The 21853-nt window shown below is 39.5% G+C and overlaps 1 protein-coding gene across 4 annotated transcripts in view; it reads left to right on the top strand.

Annotated features, from left to right (window-relative positions):
* The window catches only part of DOCK8 (dedicator of cytokinesis 8), a 233498-nt gene that overhangs the window by 184584 nt on the left and 27061 nt on the right, over positions 1-21853 (top strand). For all 4 annotated transcript variants that reach the window (XM_070794611.1, XM_019966033.2, XM_070794610.1 and 1 more), the window contains 11 exons: positions 2944-3113; positions 6589-6731; positions 8706-8888; positions 9226-9358; positions 10288-10375; positions 14097-14193; positions 16227-16361; positions 17354-17506; positions 18557-18715; positions 19335-19435; positions 20193-20385. In XM_070794611.1, coding sequence (XP_070650712.1) covers positions 2944-3113; positions 6589-6731; positions 8706-8888; positions 9226-9358; positions 10288-10375; positions 14097-14193; positions 16227-16361; positions 17354-17506; positions 18557-18715; positions 19335-19435; positions 20193-20385 — 1555 coding nt within the window. The remainder of the gene's footprint in view (positions 1-2943; positions 3114-6588; positions 6732-8705; positions 8889-9225; positions 9359-10287; positions 10376-14096; positions 14194-16226; positions 16362-17353; positions 17507-18556; positions 18716-19334; positions 19436-20192; positions 20386-21853) is intronic.

The following is a 21853-nucleotide window of genomic DNA, read 5'->3' as shown; positions in this document are numbered from 1 at the left end:
TTTCCAGGCAAGAGTACTGGAGTGGGGTGCCATTGTACACCAAGGCTAAGTAGGATTTATTCTAGGAATGCAAGATTGGTTTAGCATCTGAAGGTCAATTGATGTAATAAAGGACGAAAACCCCACTCAGTCATTACAATAGAAGAATAAAAAGCATCTGACAAAATCTAGTACCTCTGGAAAACACTCCACAAACTCTGTAGGAATATGTGAGAATTTCCTCAACCTGATAAAGGCATCTATGAAAAACCCACAGCTAATATCATACTTATTGGTGAAAGATTGAATACTTTGCTTACGAGGTCAGGAGCAAAACAAAAATGTCCACTCTTTCTTCTTCTGTTCAACATTTTACTGGAGGTTCTACCCATGGCATCCATGTTGGAAAGGAAGAAGTAAAGCTGTCTCTGTTCACAGGTGACATGATTTGTTTATAGAAAATCCTAAACTTCCCACTAAAAAAGCCATTAAAGGTAATAAATGAGTTCAGCAAGATTGCAGGATACAAGATCAATATACAAAAATTAATTGTATTTCTATACTCCTTCCATGAGCAATATAAAAATTTTAAAAATATTCCACTTAAAGTAGCATCAAAAGAATAAAATTCTTAGGAATAAATTTAACAGAAGAAATTTAAGACTTGTTCACTGAAAACTGCAAAACACCTTAGAAAGAAATAGATCTAAATAAATGGAGGGACATGACATATTCATGGATCATAAAATTTAATATTGTTAAGATGGCAATAGTCTCCAAGTTGATGTACAAATTCAGTACAATTCCTCTCAACATTCCAGCTGGCCCTTACAGAAATTGACAAGCTGATACTAAAATGCATTTGAAAATTCAAGGGACTCCAATATAACCAAAACAGTCTTGAAAAAAAAGAACAAAACTGGAGAACTCACACATCCCACTTCAAAACTTGATACAAAGCAAAATTAATCAAGACTATGTGGTTCTTATCTAAAGATAGATGTATAAATTAATGAAATTAAATTGAGTCTAGAAATGAATCCTTACATTTATAGTCAAATGATTTTTCAATGAGAGTACAAAACAATCAGTGGTGAAAGAGTAGTGTTTTCAAGAGACGGCACTGGGAAAACTGGATGTCTACATTCAAAAGAAGGAAAGTGGACCCCTATCTCACACCATATACAAGAGTTAAAGTATATCAAAGACCTAAATGTAAGTGTTAAAACCATAAAACTCTTAGATGAAATCATAAGGGTAATCTTCAAGAAATTTGATTAGGCAATGGTTTCTTAAATCTAACATCAAAAATAAACCCAGCAAAAGAGAAAAAGAGGTAAGTTAGACTCCATTAAAATTAAAACTTCTGTCCTTTAGAGGACATCATTAATAAAGGAAAAGGACAGCAAGCAGAATAGGAGAAAATATTTGCAAATCATTGATCTAATAAGGGATTTATATCTAAAATATATTTTTTATGTCCTACAGCTCAATAATAAAAGAACAAATAACTCAATTTTTTAAAGAGCAAAGGATCAGAACAGACATTTTTCCAATGAAAATATGACCAATAAGCCCATGAAAAAGTTTTCAACGTAATTATCCATCAGGGAAATGTTTATCAAAACCAGTTAAATACTCCTCTGTCTTTGTTCCTTTGGGCTGCTCTAACAAAAATAGATTAGGTGGCTTATAAAGCACAGAAATTTATTTTTCACAGTTCTGGAGACTGAGAAGTTCAAAGTCAAGGAGCTGACAGATTTAGCGTCTGGTGAGGACTCACTCCCTAGTTCACATATGGGCATCTTCTTGCTGTGTTCCCCTGTGGCAGAAAGGGTTAAGTGAGCTCTCTGCAGTCTTTTTTATAAAGGCACTAATTCCATTCATGAGGGCGCTGATGTCATGACCTAAAGCACCCCCTAAAGGCCCCACCTCCAAACACTATCACATAAGGGATTAGGTTTCAACATAAGAATTTGAGGGGAGCAGATCATAGTCAGCTCTTAGCACCTGGCTATAATACAGAAGACAGATAATAACAAATGTTGGCAAAGAGAAGATAGAACTGCTGGTGGGAATGTAAAATGATGTAGTTCCTCTAAAGATTAAATACAGAGTTGCCATATGATCCAATAATTCTGCCCTGTGGTAGATGTCTAAGAGAAATAAAAAACCTATACCTACATAAAAACTTATACAAATATTCACAGCAGTGTTCATAATTCATCATAGCCAAAAAGTAGAAACAACCCGAATGTCCATCAGTTGATGAATTACATAAATAAAATGTAGCCAGCTGGTAAAGAATCTGCCTGCAATGCAGAAGTCCCCGGTTCAATTCCTAGGTCAGGAAGATCCACTGGAGAAGAGACAGGCTACCTACTCTTGTATTCTTAGGCTTCCCTGGTGACTCAGATGATAAAGAATATGCCTGCAATGCAGGATACCTGGGTTTGATCCCTAAGTTGGGAAGATCCCCTGGAGCCAGGAATGGCTACTCACTCCAGTATTCTGGTCTGGAGAATTCCATGGACTGTATAGTCCATGGGGTCACAAAGAGTTGGACATGATTGAGTGACTTTCACTTTAGCTAAATAAAATGTGATTGGAATATTATTTATTTAGCTAAATGTAAGTGTTAAAACCATAAAACTCTTAGATGAAATCATAAGGGTAATCTTATTATTTATAAGATTTATAAACACATTATTTATTTAGCTAAATAAAATGTGATGGAATATTATTCAATGATAAAAAGGGGTGAAGTACTGATTCTACAACGTGGTGAACTTTAAACATTGTGCTAACAGCAGAGCCAGGACTAGACCACAAGCAGCTTGTCTCTGGATTCTGTACACCTCAACCCTACTTTGCTTGGTTTTCATATCATCACCTCGTTGTTTAGGAGCATTCTGGTCAACCTTGCTTCACTATGGCCTTTGGCTTTTTGTGTTGTGCCAACAGGATCATCAAAGTACAAAGGAAAGCTGTCAGTGCCATCCACAGCCTGCTGAGTTCTCACGACCTGGACCCGCGTTGTGTTAAACCAGAGGTGAAGGTCAAAGTTGCTGCCCTCTACCTGCCTTTGGTTGGTATCATTTTGGATGCTTTGCCACAGCTCTATGACTTTACAGGTAATGATGCCTTCTGTTTCCTTCTTTGGATTGATGGGGGTTCCTGCCAGATTCACCACTAAAATGAGGTTTCCATTGCTGGCTCCAGGGCTGATATGCTAGCGTGAGCCCTTCCCCCTACAACTGCTTTCCAAACCTTTTCAAACATAGGCCCTGGTAAGTGTATTTTTTAAGCCACATGTATATGTGTTTTTTTTTAATTGTTTGCTCATTCATTCATTCATTGGGCTGTTGGTACGTAAACACTAAAGACCGTACACCACAAAGGATGAGAAAATAACAGAATTACTCCTTTTAGTGATCTGTGGTCTGACGTCTTGAAATAAAGTGTTTCTTCTCTTTTATTTTATGAGCACTTAAGGAAAGAAGCAGACTCAAATGAGTCTAAACATTTGTACCATGCCAAAAAATATATATATCATGTTGTCTGACACTATTAGGAAATGCTGTTATGGCAGAGGAATTTTGCCTTTAGCATTAAAAAGCTCATTAAGGTTGGAATTCAGTATCTCCCACTTGGCCACCAGAGGAAAGCATCAATTGTTAAAAGGCACCTCCAGAGTTTATTTGCATGTTACAGTGTGGATTAGGGAATGTAGACAAACAAAACCACCCTCACTCAAAAACAGCATCTTATCTGAGACCTGAGAAAGACAAATCCCATCTGCCTGTCCTTCCCATCTGCCTGTCCTTCCCCTAACACACACACACACACACACACACACACACACACACTGCTGACTGCTTCAGGGTGCTTTTTGCTTTTTCCTCAGCGAAGGGAGGTTCGTAGAAATTACCGTGCTATTCTTCTAACTGACGCGTGGTTAAGTATAGAATCCTTGTAAGGAATCATGCTTGGAACCTTAGAACTATCATGGTTTCCTGCTTCCTCCAAAAGCAAAATGTCCTGTGTGACAATCATTTCTAAACTCCTTGTGGTGACAATCATTTAGCTCATAAAATGAGGGGGAAAATGGGCAGGGAAGTTACGGAAGCTATCTTAGCCCACCAGATGAGCTGGCTGCTCGGTAAGATGCACAGAGCTTCCTGTAGCAGTGCCTGAGTAAAGGGCAAACGGAGAAGATAGTTGTCTTCGGAATTTAAAGGTGCAATTCAGAGTATGGCTTTGCAGATCCCTTGTAGAATTTTGCATGGACATTTCAAGAAAGTTTCATTTGAGGATCTGTTATTTGTTTGTTCCCAAAGCAAGGGAATCACGTTAACACACATTATCCAAAGTTTCATTGTTGATTAAAATTTTCCAAATCAGCCACTTTGGATCATAACTTTTTAGCACTTGTTTGTTTGTGGGTTTTTTTTTGTTCCCAGTACGTATGAAAGTTATGCTTTCTCTGTATTGTGGTCTATTAAGCGAACAGTAGCATTATATCTTTTTAACTACAAACCTTATTTTTTTGTTTTTTTTTTCAAAATTAGTTATTTAATTGAAGGAAAATTGCTTCACAATACTGTGCTGGCCTCTGCCATACAGCAGCATGAATCAGCCATAGGTATACATATGTCCCCTCCCTTTTAACCTCCCTCCCACCTCCTGCCCCTTCCCACCCTTCTAGAGCACTTGGTCTTTTAAATCTCAATGATTTCTTTATGTATGCACTGAACTTTATAGTCGTGATGTAGCTAACAAGTGGGAAAACAATGTAAATATTCTATTATTAAAGATAATATAGTATATTTATTAGATATGAAATCTTTTGATTAACAAACTAAGAGTATAATATTTTTTAAAAAATACAACAGAATTCAAATTCCAGACCGTTTATTCTGTATGTGACCTTTGGAAATTTCCTCAACCATTTAATGCCTTCCCTTCCTTTCCTCAGCTGTAAAAATGTGATAGCAATGTCTATATCTTAGGGTTTTGATAAAGAGGAAATGAGAGAACTTCTGTGAAAGCATCTTGGCAGCAAATATTTCTATCCTTCTCTCCTCTCTTTTTCTTGTAACCATGAGCCTATGCACATTTAGGAAAAATGAGAATGTATCCTCAAAGTAATCCTGATAATGTTATCAGGTCTTGAATAATTGCCACATGTTCTTCATTTCACTCTGTGCTTAAAAATTCTATTGACTTAAGAACAATAGTGAATTATTTTTTAAAAATTGAGTTCTGTTTTTACAAGTTTGGCAGGTGAAAATCTGTTCACATGGCTATTTTTCTGAAAAATTGAAAGTCAAGAAACTATAATGTTGACAGGTCTATAAAATTATGAGTTTTTAATGGATCAGTCATACATGTTTTAACACATTTTCCTCAGAACTACTTAAACAAATACTTTCTATGTGTAATTTATCATGGTCATAAAAATAAACCTTTTCAATTGTGGGTCCCTATTTTGTTTGCATACATCTATACCTATATATAAATACATTACATGAGTATAATAAATTAACATTTATTTCAGACATTCAAAATCTAATAAATGATTGCTGAATTTGTAATAATGGCTTACTACTCTATAAGATAATTATTTAATTCTGTAACTTTGTATTCCTTTCTATTTGGCCATTATTTGAAATATATAAATGAAGTAAAAATACCATATTATAGAAAAGTATTATGAAAGCTTTGAAATTTTTTGTTTTCACAGTTTGAAAACTTAATTTCTAGCCTAATCTTGTGGGGGACATTTTGTCTCTTTTATTAGACTGCCTGCTTTTCACTATAGATGGTAACAGATAAATAGTGCTAAATGTCAGGTTTAAAATTACTATGCTGAAATCCCTCTACTAAGCATATTCCCAGAGAAAACTGTATTTCAAAAAGATACATGCACCCTAATGTTCATAGCAGCACTATTTACAACAGCCAGACATGGAAGCAACCTAGATGTCCATCAGTAGATGAATGGATAAAGAAGATGTAGTACATATATAAATGGAATATTACTTGGCCATAAAAAGGAATGAAATTGAGTCATTTGTGGAGATGTGGGTGAGCCTAGAGACTGTCATACAAAGTGAATTAAGTCAGAAAGAGAAAAACAAATATTGTATGTTAACACATGTATGTAGAATCTAGAAAAAATGGTATAATTGATCCTGTTTGCAAGGCAGAAATAGAGACACAGACATAGGGAACAGATGTATGGGTACCAAGTGAGAAAAGGAGGGGTGAACTTTTTCCTGTCTCCATAGTTTTGCCTTTCCAGATAGACTTCTTTCACTTAGTAATATGCATTTAAGTTTAATCCATGATTTTTCATGGCTTAATAGCTCATTTCTTTTTAGCACTGAATAATATTTTATTGTCTGAATGTGCCACAGTTTTTTATCCATTCACCTATTGAAGGACATCTAGGTTACTTCCAAGTTGTAGCAATTATGAATAAAGCTGCTGTAAGCATCTGTGTGCAGATTTTTGTGTGGACATCAGTTTTCAACTCCTTTGGGTAAATACTAGGAAGCATAATTGCTGGATCATGTAGTAAGGTCAATAATATTTTGATTGCAGCTGCAGAAGCTCGAGGTGGAAAAAATCGTGCCAATGGCTCAGATGAAGAACAAGAAGGGACCAGTGCAATTAATCAGAATGTGGCATTGGCTATAGCTGGAAATTTTAATTTGAAGACAAGTGGAACAATGTTGTCTTCCCTGGTATGTTGGTCCACATTTCTCCTGTTTATTTTTTGTTTTGAGTCTTTTCCCATCTATTAATGGATGTGTTCCTAAATTCACCTGCCAGAACCCAGGATAGAGCAGGCAATGAGATTTCTGCCTTATTGCTCAATGCTGGAAGAAATTGTGTGAGGCTAGTAGTTGAGAAGGAAAATGACAAAGGGGAGGTAACACAGAGCCAGACAGGATTCTGACAACAGCAAGAGCCTCACAGAACAAATTCAGGCAATTTCAGTAGTGTTAAGTTCAAGGTTTGGAAAACCAAGAAAGATGAACTTGGAAAATCTGAAATATTGCAAAGGAGATCAAACCAAGGATCCCTCAGGTGGGAGGCTTGCACTCTGTGGAATCTACCTCTGTTCCTTGCTGAGCTCTGACAATCCCTTTGCCAAGACAGAGCTGCATTCTCTTGCTTAATATAAGTTTGCATTTCAGTGTAACATTCATATCTGCAAAGAACTCAACCCAGTTCTTTCCTGGGAAGACAGCCTCTCAACCTATAATTCTGCTTTGCTGAGTGACTGCCTTCTCTTCCCTTTAGCACTCCCCAATTCCACACCCCCCCCCACCACCCTCTAACACACACCCATAAGAGTTGAAGGCCAGGAGGGGAAAAAGAAAAGACATGGATAGTTGACATTACTCATCCTACAGCTGAACAAATATGATGTACTTTCTGACCTCCTCTACCTTTCTAATATCTGTCTTACCAAAATTGGCTGCTTCAGGTGGTATGTGCCTTTTACATTCTTGTTTGTCTCCAACAGAAACTCAAAAGTCCAAGGTTCACCTCTTAGAAGATATTTCCTATGAAGTTATAATACATTTAAAAATATTACTTCTTGTGGTCATACTCAGAAAAACTAATGTTAAAGTAACTTCGTAAGCCCTATCCTCCACATTCAAACCGACCATTCCCCTCACATGTGAACTAACACCTCTCTGCAGCTTCACTCCTACGTTCAGTTGGGTATTAGCTGCGCCGCGTGAATCACATGTTGTCCTTTGTGTTGTTTGGATGAGTGACAGAGAGTGTGCTCAGCGCTCTAAAATGAACACTGTGGCCAAAGCATGAGAGCAAATAGCCTGAGCCCCCACACCCTGTCCCCAGGAAAACATAAATTGTGGTTGAAGCTCTGTTCTAAAGGACTCCACTGAATTATGTATTTGATTCATTTGCTGAGCAGTTCATGACCCTTATACTTTGGACTCTGACAAAGAAGCTAAATCTTGAATACTTAGGGTATTTTGGGAACCAAGCCAGGGTAGTTATCTGCTATAAATCCAACCCTGCAGTTTCCGGTGTGAAGGAGATATACTTGATTTTAGCAGCTTGGAAGCCCTTGTGGATTACTGAGATTGGGTAGGGGGAGGGCATGGTCAAGGTCCAGGGCAGACCACCAGACCACACTGCTCTTGAAACAGACTGCTGCTGCTGCGTCACTTCAGTCGTGTCCGACTCTGTGAGACCCCATAGACGGCAGCCCACCAGCCTCCCCCGTCCCTGGGATTTTCCAGGCAAGAACACTGGAGTGGGTTGCCATTTCCTTCTCCATTGCATGAAAGTGAAAAGTGAAAGTGAAGTTGCTCAGTCGTGTCGGACTCTTAGTGACCCCATAGACTGCAGCCTACCAGGCTCCTCCGTCCATGGGATTTTCCAGGCAAGAGTACTGGAGTGGGGTGCCATTGCCTTCTCCGGCTCCTGAACAGAGGGTGTCCACAATTATGTGGCTGAAAGCCTGGTTAGAATACTGCCCTGGACCAGCCCCTTTTCCCAGCAGCTCAGCTCAAAGAATACAGCTTCCACTGCCAGGAGAAGGCAGAGTTCCCCTAAACAGACCCCAGCCCAGGAAGAAGTACAGACACTGTGTATTAAGAAATCAGCATTCCTTTCATTATGTCTGCTGCTCAACCTCTTCCCTTGCATCCATCTCCCAATCTGCCTCCTTCCAGCCCTACAAGCAGTACAATATGCTGAATGCTGACACGACCCGAAACCTCATGATCTGCTTCCTGTGGATCATGAAAAATGCTGACCAGACCCTCCTTAGGAAGTGGATCGCCGACCTGCCATCCATGCAGCTAAACAGGATTTTAGATCTCCTTTTCATCTGTGTCTCATGTTTTGAATACAAGGTATCTCTCAAGTTCTGTCTTGTCACTGTTCCCCCTCTGTTTGGACAATGGCAGCATCCTTAATTTTGTCTTATTTCTGTATTTAAGTCTATAACCTATTTGCATATCTGTATCCTATCTAGATATGATAATTCCACCAGGAAAGGATCTCTGTCTTCTTCAGAGAGAATGTCATTCCCATTGACAGAATTTCAGCCAGAGGATCCCCCAGAACAGGGTGTCTTTGTAGCATATGTCCAAACTGGCTGATGTCACCATGGGTGTTCTGTCTTTAGGATTCTCCCCGTGAACAGAGAGCTCCCCAAACTTAATGTCCTCCTGCCTCTGTCCTGTCCAGGGAAAACAGAGTTCTGACAAAGTCAGTACCCAAGTTCTGCAGAAGTCGAGGGATGTCAAGGCCAGGCTGGAAGAGGCTTTGCTCCGTGGGGAAGGGGCCCGAGGGGAGATGATGCGGCGCTGCCGGACTCCAGGTGTGTTGGGTCAGCCCTTCCCTGCTCTCTGTCAGCAGAGTTTGGTACCCTTTGTGGGAAGGAGCGTCCTCCCCACATGATGAATAGACACCACCACTTTCTTAACACGTGTGGTAATAGAGACAAGCAGATTCTGGGATTCGGCGCACGATGTATGTGATGTTAGCCACATTCCTCTAAGGGAAAGCTCCTTTCCTGAGATCACAGGAGCCCTGAAAATGTCCTCAGATGGCATCTTCTGTTTAAAACTTACTGGTGGTAAAAGATCCCATCCAAGAATATGAGTCGTGGGATGATGAATGGTGTCTCCCTCATTTCTCCCTGGGATATTTGAAGAGTCTATGTAGATAGTCCTACTGATAGTTCTGGTTCCAAGATCATTTCCCCAAGTCATGCAGGGTTTACTAGAATAGGTCCAGTCCCCTCCTGCGGTGGTCTTAGAGGGTCCTACCCCACAGTCTGAGAGTGATCTCCAAAAGGCTGAGTTCTTCTTTTTAGGGCATATCAGCCTTATCCATTGTGCTCAAGGAAAACAAAGTGATGGTTCCTGCTCTTCAGTGGGACGCGGTGGCAGGGAACTTGGAAGGAGCTGAGCTTCTCAGGGGTGGTTGAGCACCCTTTTTCAACACCAGCACTCTTCATAAATAAATAATATGGGGAGAAACCCTGATTTCACTGAAACCCTGTGTCCATGGGAGATGTGCTTGCCAACACTCCAGAAAGGCTTCTGAGGTCTGGCCTGTCAATCAAAGAGCAGACTAACCCATCCCAGACTTGGTTATGAGTTTGGCCTCCCACCAGCACCAGCATGGATTCTAATTATCTGGAGAAACAGCACTGAGTCCCTTCAGTTGAGCTTGTTACAAAACTTCTGGTTATCTTGCTACTACTGCTAATCAAATTCCTGTTGTGCATTTCTTAACTCCTAGGGAATGACCGATTTCCAGGCCTAAATGAAAATTTGAGATGGAGGAAAGAGCAGACACATTGGCGGCAAGCTAATGAGAAGCTAGATAAGTAAGTCACTCAGCAACTTTGTGCCACTTTTACCTAAAGTTCAAAATGATTTTTCCCAGGCTACTTGTGTTACTGAAACAACTACATCCTTCCAAGGGTAAGAAACTGAAACATCATTATCTGTATACATTTAGTTCATCCAGGGTTCCAGGATAATCAATGATATAAAGAGTTATGATATCCAGCTCTTAAACATTTATCACATTAATAAGCATTTAAAGAAAACTAATGTTTAGCAATCTCAGCTAGCTTAACAAAAACTGCTGATGAGTCAGGACAGGGTACCCAGGACCACATCATTTCAATCCATATTTCCACTCCACAAATGTGTACAAAGATGTATATTCAGGGATATTTATGTCAGCATTACATAAAAAAAATTTTTTTAATTGTTGTTTAGTCACTAAGTCTTGTTCAACTCTTTGCAACCACATGGACTGTAGCCTGCCAGGTTCCTCTGTCCATGGGATTTCCCAGGCAAGAATACTGCAGGGGGTTGCTATTTCCTTCTCCAGGGGATCTTCCTGAGCCAGGGATCAAACCTGAGTCTCTTGTGTCTCCCAAGTCTCAGTGTGCCTGCATTGGCAGGCAGATTCTTTATTGCCAAGCCACCAGGGAAGACCCACACAAAATTGAAACATTCTAAATGCTAATAGGGAAATAGATAATGAAATATTAGGTTGGCATTTAAATATTTCCAAATCATTTTAATGATATGGGAAATGCTTTTGATTCAATGTTAAGTGAACAAAGCAGAGTAGACATTTGTTTTAAGAGTATAATTTTAAATCTCTACACATAGTAGATATAGTTTTTAAAGACTGGAAGGAAATTTACCAAAACATTAACCACGATTTTCTTTGTGTTGAGAATGTTTGTGAAGGATGTTTTCCTTTTTATACTTTTCTGTATTTCCTACAATGAATGTGTATTATGATATATTATTATCAGAAAATAATGCTAAAGTAAAAGAAGAAAAACCTGCTTGGATTGCAATATATGCTATATCCATATTGTAGTATACACAACAATTTGGACCTATGAGGGCTCAAACTAAATTGTCTGAATAGATAGCACATATTAGTATCTGCTGTTCCTCTTAGCAAGAGGTAGCTTAATGAATCCTGGGGTTCACTGCTGAAACATTATATGGCTTAAGACAACCCCTCCCCACATGCATACACTTGACAAGGCATACACAGGGTATCCCCATGGTATATAAAACATCCGTTATAAGGAGGGGTGGGGGATGAGATGGGCTTGAGTAGCAGTGTTTTTTTTATAAATAAATATGTTGCTATCTTTGTTGTTATCACAAGAATGGATCATTCTGGTTCATTTATGGGACTTTTGGAAGTCAAGTTTATTTTAAAACATTAAGGAGATAAATATTTTAATTATATGTGTTGCTTGTATAGCCCAGTTGTTGCTCTTAGGAATCATATCCATTTGCTTTGGGTATTTTGTGCTTGTTCTAAGTTCCCTGAACTGATTTATAAACTATTGATTCTGAGAGTCTGTACGTTTTAATTTAGGCATTGAACACCACCCCGCCCCCCACCACCATCACACACACAAATTAAAGAACTATTGCATGTAGTTAATTAACACAGAACTGCTTAGGCAGTTAGGCCATCTACTCCATGAGATTAAAAGAAGAGCTGAACAGAAAGCACGATTGCCTGGGCTGTGTAAGTGGGTGTTTGGGGAAATCTTCCCCTTTTGTCACAGAAACAGCACAGTACTGAGGCTTTCCACACAGGGCACACCAAACCCCTCCAGGTCAAGTCAGCCCTGAGCTGCGCTTTGGGCTGCTTGTTGCCAGAGGTAATGATTCACTTCTGATCATCTTCATGGGTGATTTTTTAAAAGCGAAACCGTAGTGAATTGTAACCGTGCAAGTTAGCTGTTTAGGAAAACTTTTGTAATTATACCAGTGGTGTCTTTCACCTTCTTTTAGATCACTATTCAATGATTTTGGCTCTGTTTCTTTTAGAGCAGTCATTTTCAACCCAGCTGTACATTAAAATTGCCTGGGGAGCTTTAATAGCCCCCAGTGCTCAGATGTACCTCAGGCCAGTTAATTCAGGATCTCCAGCAATGTTACTCAGAAAACAGTATGTGGTGAAAGCCCCATTTGATTCTTGTGAAGTCAGATTTGAGAACCATTGTTTTCAAGAAATAGCTGATAGGCTTTTTAAATCCGTATTAGTGGTGATGATAGTTGTACAATATGAGTATACTTGGGACCACTTAACTGTACACTTAAAAATGGTTAAGGTGGTAAATTTTATGTTGTGTGTATTTTGCCACAATTGAAAAATTTGGAAAAAAAAAACCCAGATTAGGTCACGCTAGATCTTCACTGTCTAGTACAGTAGCCATGGTAGTGCAGTAAGTGAAAATATACATGTCAGATATTGAACTTAGCACAGGTAAAAGAATGTAAAATATCTCATTAATAAATTTTATTGTGATTACACATCAGCAATATTTTTGATATATTGGGTTAAATAAAAATATTAACATTAATTTCACCTGTGTGGCTACTACAAAATATAAAATGACACAAGTAACCCCCCATTATGTTTCTGTTAAATAGCTTTGCTCTAAATCTAAACCTACCAGTGAATTAATAAAAAGAAGCTTTTCTGTTTCACTTATTTTACATAAATATTGTCATTTGGAGAATGAGGAAAAAATATAGAGCAGCTTGGGACCACAGAGCCTATTCTAGGCATGAAAACATTTAAAACATAGAAAGTGTCAATTCTGAGTCCTTGATGGAACATAAGCAACAGCAATGCCCCCATCATTGGGTGAAGGGACTCGAGCACAGCTAAGGGATGATCTTGGACCAAGACTTTTGAGCTTATATCAGGATGCCTTAGCCCCTGTGGCAACACTTCAGCACTGGGACGTCTTGAGAAAGTCAGTTCTTCACACTTCCCTTTCCTGGCCACTAAATTTGAAGATACGAAATCTCTCTTTCTAGCTTCACTTGAAATTTATGAGAATGGATGAATTAATACATAAAATGCTCTGATTCCTTAAAAAAAGAACCTAATAGAAAGGTTCCGCTAGGTAATTTCCCATTCCCCAGTGAGTAATAACCACTGACATCCAGCAGGAAGTTAGACGGTGTGCCTGACAGGAATGCAGCCTTGCTTCCCATTGGAAAAGGACAAAAGGCCCGTACTTGACTGTGCAACCCCAAAGTAGTCTTTGGAAAGTCAAGACACTGATTCTTCCCTGACCGCTTCTGAAACATCATCCTTTCCTAATCCAGCAGCATTGTGATTAGCCAAATTCACATCAAACCCAGTCTTGCGTCCTCTAGCTTGTTGCAGGGGCTTCTTGGCTCAGGTTGGGAGATGATTCTCACAGGTGAAATGCAAGAATGACCCTCAAGCTTTAAGCAACAATCTGATTGGCTGGCCTAATTGCTAGTAATAACCAATAATTGCTCTTCTACCCATTTGTTATTTTTATAATTGTCATCATTCTTCGTAATAGTGGGGATGAGAATGGCCTGGAGCCTCTACCTAGAAAATCTTTTAACCAGGCTCCAATTACACAAGTTGCCAGTGACCAGCTGCTTTGTTTTCACTCCTAGATTGACTCTTCAGAAGATTTCTTTACACTTGGCATGTGGATTACCATCATCAGGAGATGACCAGATTTGATGTGCGCTTTAATTTGACCTCTTTTTGTTTCTTAGAACAAAGGCAGAGTTAGATCAAGAAGCCTTGATCAGTGGCAATCTGGCTACAGAAGCAAATTTAATCATCCTTGATATGCAGGAAAACATTATCCAGGTGAGGACAACAAACACCTGATCTGTTCAACATGAATATGTCCACTGAAATTTAATAAGAATCCTGTATAGAAAATTGTGAAAAATAAGCGTGATAGAAAATGCTTTTTGTTTAATGAAGTCAGGAAGTTTACTATTTACAATGAAAGTGAATCACTCAGTTGCATCCGATTCTTTGTGCCCCTGTGGACTGTGCAGTCCTTGGAATTCTCCAGGCCAGAATACTGGAGTGGATAACCTTTTCCTTCTCCAGGGAATCTTCCTGACCCAGGGATCAAACCCAGGTCTCCCGCATTGTAGGTGGATTCTTTACCAGCGGAGCCACAAGGGAAGCCAGATAAAGGAAGTGACATTGCAAGACTATTTACAGTAGTGAAAGCTACTTACAATAGCATCCACCTTAGAAATTCCAGAAATACTCAAACAGGACATTCTTCTGGATGCATTGACTTGATGTTCACTTGGAAAGACTTAGGTGCTTGACAGACTGACCCTCATAGTTAAATCTACTTGAGCGTATGCAAAGATTATAATGTGAGTGGTGGGCTTATAATTCAATACCTATAATAGTTGTGGTAGGTAGGTTTTCGTGTTTGTTTTTTTGCTAGGTCAACCGCCTTTGAATTATGGTTGATGTCTGTATGGGAGCTAAGATTATGACTGGACGAAGTAAAAAGAGGGCAAAGTGTGATTAATGATGTCTGTTTTGGACACAAATTAATGAAGAAAAATAATCTGTACCAAGAATTTGCCAACTGTGCTGTAGAAAAGTATTATATCACTGTGAACTTTACAGTAATGTAGTTCACCATACTAATTTCATCTTCTAAGTGAATGTTTCCAGAAATTCTCAAGACATCTAGGTGATAACGTTTTTAGTTTAACCTCAAAAATGAGTCCGTACATGTTTCCAATGAAAAATCATTTATTAGAATGGATCCAGTATTGTTTCTAGGGCCAGAAAAGGAAATATCATCAAAACACAGTTGAACCTTAGTAATCCAACTTTTGTCTCTTAAAATGTAATTATTGTATAAAAATAAAGACAAAAAGTATATGGTATCTTTGATAGATCAGATCAGATCAGTCGCTCAGTCGTGTCCGACTCTTTGCGACCCCATGAATCTCAGCACGCCAGGCCTCCCTGTCCATCACCAACTCCCGGAATTCACTCAGACTCACGTCCATCGAGTCAGTGATGCCATCCAGCCATCTCATCCTCTGTCGTCCCCTTCTCCTCCTGCCCCCAATCCCTCCCAGCATCAGAGTCTTTTCCAATGAGTCAACTCTTCGCATGAGGTGGCCAAAGTACTGGAGTTTCAGCTTTAGCATCATTCCTTCCAAAGAAATCCCAGGGCTGATCTCCTTCAGAATGGACTGGTTGGATCTCCTTGCAGTCCATGGGACTCTCAAGAGTCTTCTCCAACACCACAGTTCAAAAGCATCAAGTCTTCGGTGCTCAGCCTTCTTACAGTCCAACTCTCACATCCATACATGACCACAGGAAAATTATATCTTTATACAATACTGCTTTGAGTGCTGTCTTCTTAACATCGGTACTCAAAATGTACTTGGAGTTTTCAAAGGCAGTTGAAAACTGTTATTGACATTGGTGGTATTAGTCCTGCTGCAGGTGATGAATAAGCTTCTCTTTAGGAACGTCCACTGCCACAGGCAGCCCCTGGGAGGCCCACAAGGAAAGCTGTGCCTTGTATACAAGGAAAAAGACCTTTCCAAAAGCTCACCCAGGATGAGGGGAAGGTGTGCTTTATAGCTTGAGTTAGCAGCCTGGAATAAGGTGTAAATCCCAAATCAGTTGGGAGTTTTGGAATAAAGTCATGTGGAAATAGGGCTTCAGCACTCCTGGTGATGGACTGTATGCAGGGTACTTTCTCAAACCCTTAAGATCATAGACCAAGAGATGAAATGTCAGCGTCACTGTGCTAATTGCCAGAAGTACCTACTTTTGTCTTCCCCTCTCAGTTCACGGGCATAGCACAGGGATTCATCGATGCTGTTCTTCTCTTCCCCCAGGCGAGCTCAGCTCTGGACTGTAAAGACAGCCTTCTGGGAGGCGTGCTAAGGGTCCTTGTGAATTCTCTGAGCTGTGATCAGAGCACCACATACCTAACTCACTGCTTTGCGACGCTCCGTGCTCTCATTGCCAAGGTAAACATGGGATGCTTATTCTCTTACTTTTTATTAAGAGTTAAGATTCTCATCAGTCTAGCTTCACATTTCTTGCTTCAGGTGCACGAAAACCCACAGACCACCATTGCGTTAAGTGACACTGGGGTAAAAGTCTTAAGTCTCGTTAGGAAGGAAGCAGATACACTGATTCTGTGAGACTCACCAGTGCCTCTCACATTAGAAATGTGGGCCCACTCACTGAAGACATGAGAGTGGAAATCAATTGAGCAGATTTGTTTTTCACCTTTTTTTCATTAATGTCTTACGTGAATGAGATTCAGTTCCTCTGCATGACTCCCATTAGTGAGTCTTACAAAATGTCACATCATAAAATGCCAGAAAGTTTAAAAATAAATTTCTCATAGCCTGAAGAATATAGATTTTCCTAAAGTAAAATGGTGTATTGCAGATTTCTGTGCTCCACACTCCACCCCCCGCCAATCCCTTTATTGAAAATCTTGGTTGTTGACCTCTACCTGGTATCTTTTACATTTAGAAAGTGGACTCCTGGGGCTTCCCTGGTGGTCCAGTGGTTAAGACTCTGCATTTTCAGTATTTCGATCCCTGGTTGGGAAACTTAAGATCCCATAAGCCATGAGGCACAGCCGAAATAAAGTGGACTATCTCTGCTCTTACCTGTCGGGATCATTTGCTCTTAGTCACCAATAATTTCCAGGGAAACATGGAATAATTCCTTCAGAGCTGTGACTTCACCAGGGAATGCAGCCTGGCTAACCATGCAGATAATTATGTAGCCTTGCTCTTTGTAAGCAGTTCCTAATGAGATCAAGTCAACTCCATTGCTTTAGTTCATCTTCTGACTCAAGTAACTCATTATCTTTATGAAGCAGTGCATTAACTCTTCTGGGCTTTGCTTGTCCAAGCAGACATTTACATATCTCAACAGGCATCTGGTCCAGAAAGGGTATGAATGTGCCAAGTGATGTCTAATGCCGCTGCGTCTCTCCTAGTTTGGCGACTTGTTGTTTGAGGAGGAAGTGGAGCAGTGTGCAGACCTGTGTCAGCGAGTGCTGCACCACTGCAGCAGCAGCATGGACATCACCCGCAGCCAAGCCTGCGCCACTCTCTACCTCCTCATGAGGTTCAGCTTTGGAGCCACCAGCGTAAGTGCTCAAGGGGACCTAGGATCAAGAGTCAGTGCAAAGCACTGGTAGAGGAAAAGTGTGCACTATTGCAGTTGACTTCTGCCCTGTGTGAAGGGAACAATGGACATGTAGATGGATAGCAGCTTTTTTCTGAATTTCCATCTGGAAGTAAATTATTAAGACTGATGAAAGCAGTGTTTTCCATCAGTGTGTTTCCATAAGAAATGAATGGCTGTGTGTAGATTCAAGGTTGTCATCTGTGGGTGAAAAATACAACAGAATTAGGACTTTGGAAAAGCTTCTCTTATTTCCACATTCTGATTGACTGGTGCCAGAATGACCTGTGGAAGAGAATTTGAAATGATCACTATCATCTATGCCTAAGTGTTCACTGAAGCTTAGTAGCCTTTGGAATTCAGCCTTATTACAGCATAGTCTTAGTTGGTCTAGATTTTGGTGTGCTGTTTTGCAGTTTACATTTGTGGTCATGTTAATGAGCGTGTTCAACTATATTCAAAGATAATTTGGTCCATGGAAGAAAGGCAGGGTCCTCAGAATGTATTAGGTATAGCTATTGAAAAGCCTTTAGGACATTTATCAGAGCCCCTTGGAATCACCATATTTTTCCATGGGCCTAGAAGGAAAAGAGAAACAGAATGTCACTGCCTACCCAGAGTCCAGAAATCTCAGAAATCTTGCCCATGTAGATTCTGCTCCTCTTTGAAGTTTAAATAAAGTTCCAAGAAGAGGAATCTTGGCACGAAAGGAGACATTCTGTAACCCAGCTGTGTAGGAACCTTTCAGCGTTACTGCACAGAGCTGGCCCAGTGCTCAATGAAAATTTAAAGGGAGCTGACAGATTTATGTCAGAGCAATACCCATTTAAACCATTTAAACAACAATATGAATCATGAGCAAAGTATGGCTCACATTTCATTGGGAAAAAAGGAAATGATTGAGCTTGGGTAAAGGAAACACTAGACAGTTATTGCTATCTGGCTCTACCTCCTCCAGTTATCTCCTAGCTGACTGCTTCTTGTTTGTTCCACCATTTTTTCCCTGACTCAGAACTTTGCAAGAGTAAAGATGCAAGTAACCATGTCTCTGGCATCTTTGGTGGGAAAAGCACAAGACTTTAATGAGGAATACCTGAGAAGATCCTTGAGGACAATTTTGGCCTATGCAGAAGAGGACACAGCCATGCAGACCACTCCTTTTCCCATGCAGGTAGACCGAAGAGCATGCTTTGTCTCATACGTGGGTCTGGGGTCAGCCAGTTTTAAACCTCTGTGTGTGTGTACACACATACATATACATATGTATATACACACACAAACATACATATATATGTGTGTGTATAAGATATATAACATAATATATTTTATATATTATATAACTTTTATTAAATATAATTATGTCATATGATACAGATAATTATGCAAAATATTGTCATACGCATTATATGGAACCTAAGCTGAGGTCCTAAGCTGCCTCCTCGTTGTTATAAAAAGCCCTGATGTCCAGAGTACAGTCGAAGGCTTACATGTTACAAAGAACTGAAACTAATTTCACCAAAAGAGTATTGGAGAGGGAAGATAGTATAAGGATTCAGGACTAATACATGGATGTCAAAGGCCAACTCACGTATAGGCCGTGGCAGTGCCTGGACCTGCAAAGATGAAGGTCAAAGAGGAGGCAGTCTAGACTTCCCTCCACCTGTGATCTCTCCTGTCTTAGCAAAGCCTGCTCATGACTGCCCCTTGGACTCTCAGTGCAGTCCTCACTTTTTGTTACCATGGACTACAATGCTAAGGTTGTTTGGGGTATACACTTTTTTTTCTTCCAGGTGGAAGAACTTCTCTGCAATCTGAATAGCATCTTATATGACACGGTGAAAATGAGGGAATTTCAGGAAGATCCTGAGATGCTTATGGATCTCATGTACAGGTGAACTTTTCTGATAAAATCAAAAGTGTGTTACTTAAATATCAAGGGTTTGCCCCTATGGAGTTTTTATGAATATAATTATCATAGGAAATGTCGCTATACTAATTTGGCTGACATCCAGAACTGTACTTAGAAATTGGTAGAAAATCATCATTTGGAGGGTGTTGATTCATGTACATGTTTTCAGAAACAGTTCCCTGATTTAAAGGGAGGTGTATATTTTTAACATTATTTTCTACTTACCATAGAATGAGAGAAAAGAACTATCAACTGTTACATGAATTATATCTGAAATTTTTTCCACTTACATTCAGACATGCATGTAAGTTTCATTTAGAAATCATATTTTACTCTGTAGTTTAAATTTTTGCTTTGTAATCCTTGTTTTAGGAGAAACTACTTACAAAGACAAAATTGTTCTGACATGATGTCATAAGAAGGGTAGTACTTTTTGTCTTCTGTTATTATTTTGAAATAAAGGAAAGTAAAGAAAGAACAGTTACTAGTGCTCCATTCAAATAGACATCGTTTCATCAGGTCTTTTCTTCCCCCATAAATCTTTAACTAAATGATACATTCTTAGGGTCCTACACACCCTAGACGTGAAATTAAAACAGTTGGACTTATACATGTTTGCCTTTTCTCTTATTTTCTGAACATGCAGGCAAAACTCTCAAGGGAAAAAAAGTGTCCATACCCAATAGAAAAACAGTATCACTAACCAGTTGTCTTTGAAACTTTCGAAACCCATCTTCAGAATTGCCAAGAGTTACCAGGCCTCTCCTGATCTGCGGCTGACCTGGCTCCAGAACATGGCAGAGAAACACACCAAGAGGAAGTGCTACACGGAGGCCGCCATGTGCCTGGTCCATGCGGCTGCTTTGGTGGCGGAATATCTGAGCATGCTGGAGGACCACAGCTATCTGCCCGTGGGCAGCGTCAGCTTTCAGGTGGGGGCAGGTTCACCTTTTCCTTTGGTGCAGTGGCTCTCATCTGGGGGCATTTGCCAACCTCTGAAAATATTTTTGGTTGTTACAACTGAGGGCGGGAGGGTGGATACTAGTGGCATTTAATAGGTATAAGCCAGGGGTGCTGCTAAACACCCTACAATACATAGGACAGCTCCCACCACAAAAAAATTATCTGGCCCCCAAATATCAATATTGCCAAGGTTGAGAAGACCTGCTTTAGTGTATTACATTTGCCTCTTCTAATAGCTTTACCATCTCGGGTTTTTTTTAGATTATTATTTACAGTAAATATAGATTTGATAGGCATTTTGACATTCCTAAATACTTTCATATCCATGATTTCATTTGACCTTCTCCATAAACCAGTGAAACAGACAAATAGAGCAGATATTATTACTCCTGCTGCACAGATAAATTGAGAGAGCAACTTTTCTAAGGTCATTTAAACTCTTTCTCAAAGACTTGTAACTGGCACAGTATACTGACAAATGTGAAAGTATTTTTTCCAAATATTGGAGAAATTATTCCCATCCAGGCCCATTCCTTTGATTACACTCCCCAACTGTTTAACATCTTCCTCTCTAATCTAAAACTGAGAAAGAACCAAACTGACCTGGGAAGGAAAAAAGGGCTGAATCAATACTGTCTTAGGATAAGCTGAATATTACCCATAGTTAGCAATGGGAAATTGTCTGCTAGGTCTGAAAGTTGGTTCAGGTTGCAATGCTCAGTGGTCACTTGGACTGTTTTTGGTGAGTACTTTAAACAGTCTTTAGAGGAAACAAAAATTTTATGGGTACTTTTAGAGGCCTAATCCATAGAAATGACCATTCCTGAAACCTGTAACAATATAGTACAGAAAGAGAGCCCTTTTCAAGGCAGACTCACAGAGTTGTTTACAAGCGTTTGGATTATTCCTGTTTGAATTTACGGGACTGATTTTATAAAAGGCTTTATTCTCATTGTTGCTCTTCAATTCAGTTTTGTGATGCTGTGTGAACCAGAAAGAGGAGATAATTCAAAGTAGCTTTCCCAGGCTTAGAAAGTAAGACACAAAAACGGCTGTTGGCAGAGCCAGGAGTTTCTGATTTCCTGGATACTGTTCACCAGGCAATCTGGGTATTGCCTCATATTATTAATTCCTCCTTTCTTATGGTCTTCAATACCAATACTATTTGTCATTTCATTCTCAGCAAATAAATTTTATTCTCAATTCAGAAATGTTCATTATAAAAAGCCAAAAATTTAATTCTTACCCCAAAAGCATAAAAATATCACACCTGATTTTGAATCATACAATAATGAAGAAAGGTATAAAAACCAATTTTAGATATATATTTTTTTTTGCCAAATTTTTTTGCCAAATATTTTTTTGCCAAATTTTTTTGCCAAATTTTGACCATTTGATATTAGCAAGGAAAAATATAAGTACTACTCTTGCAGTTCC

Source organism: Bos indicus, chromosome 8 (genome assembly GCF_029378745.1).
Source record: "Bos indicus isolate NIAB-ARS_2022 breed Sahiwal x Tharparkar chromosome 8, NIAB-ARS_B.indTharparkar_mat_pri_1.0, whole genome shotgun sequence".
In the NCBI taxonomy this organism is placed as follows: domain Eukaryota; kingdom Metazoa; phylum Chordata; class Mammalia; order Artiodactyla; family Bovidae; genus Bos; species Bos indicus.
Note: the sequence above shows the minus strand (reverse complement) of the source record. Positions and strands in the feature narration are given on the sequence as shown.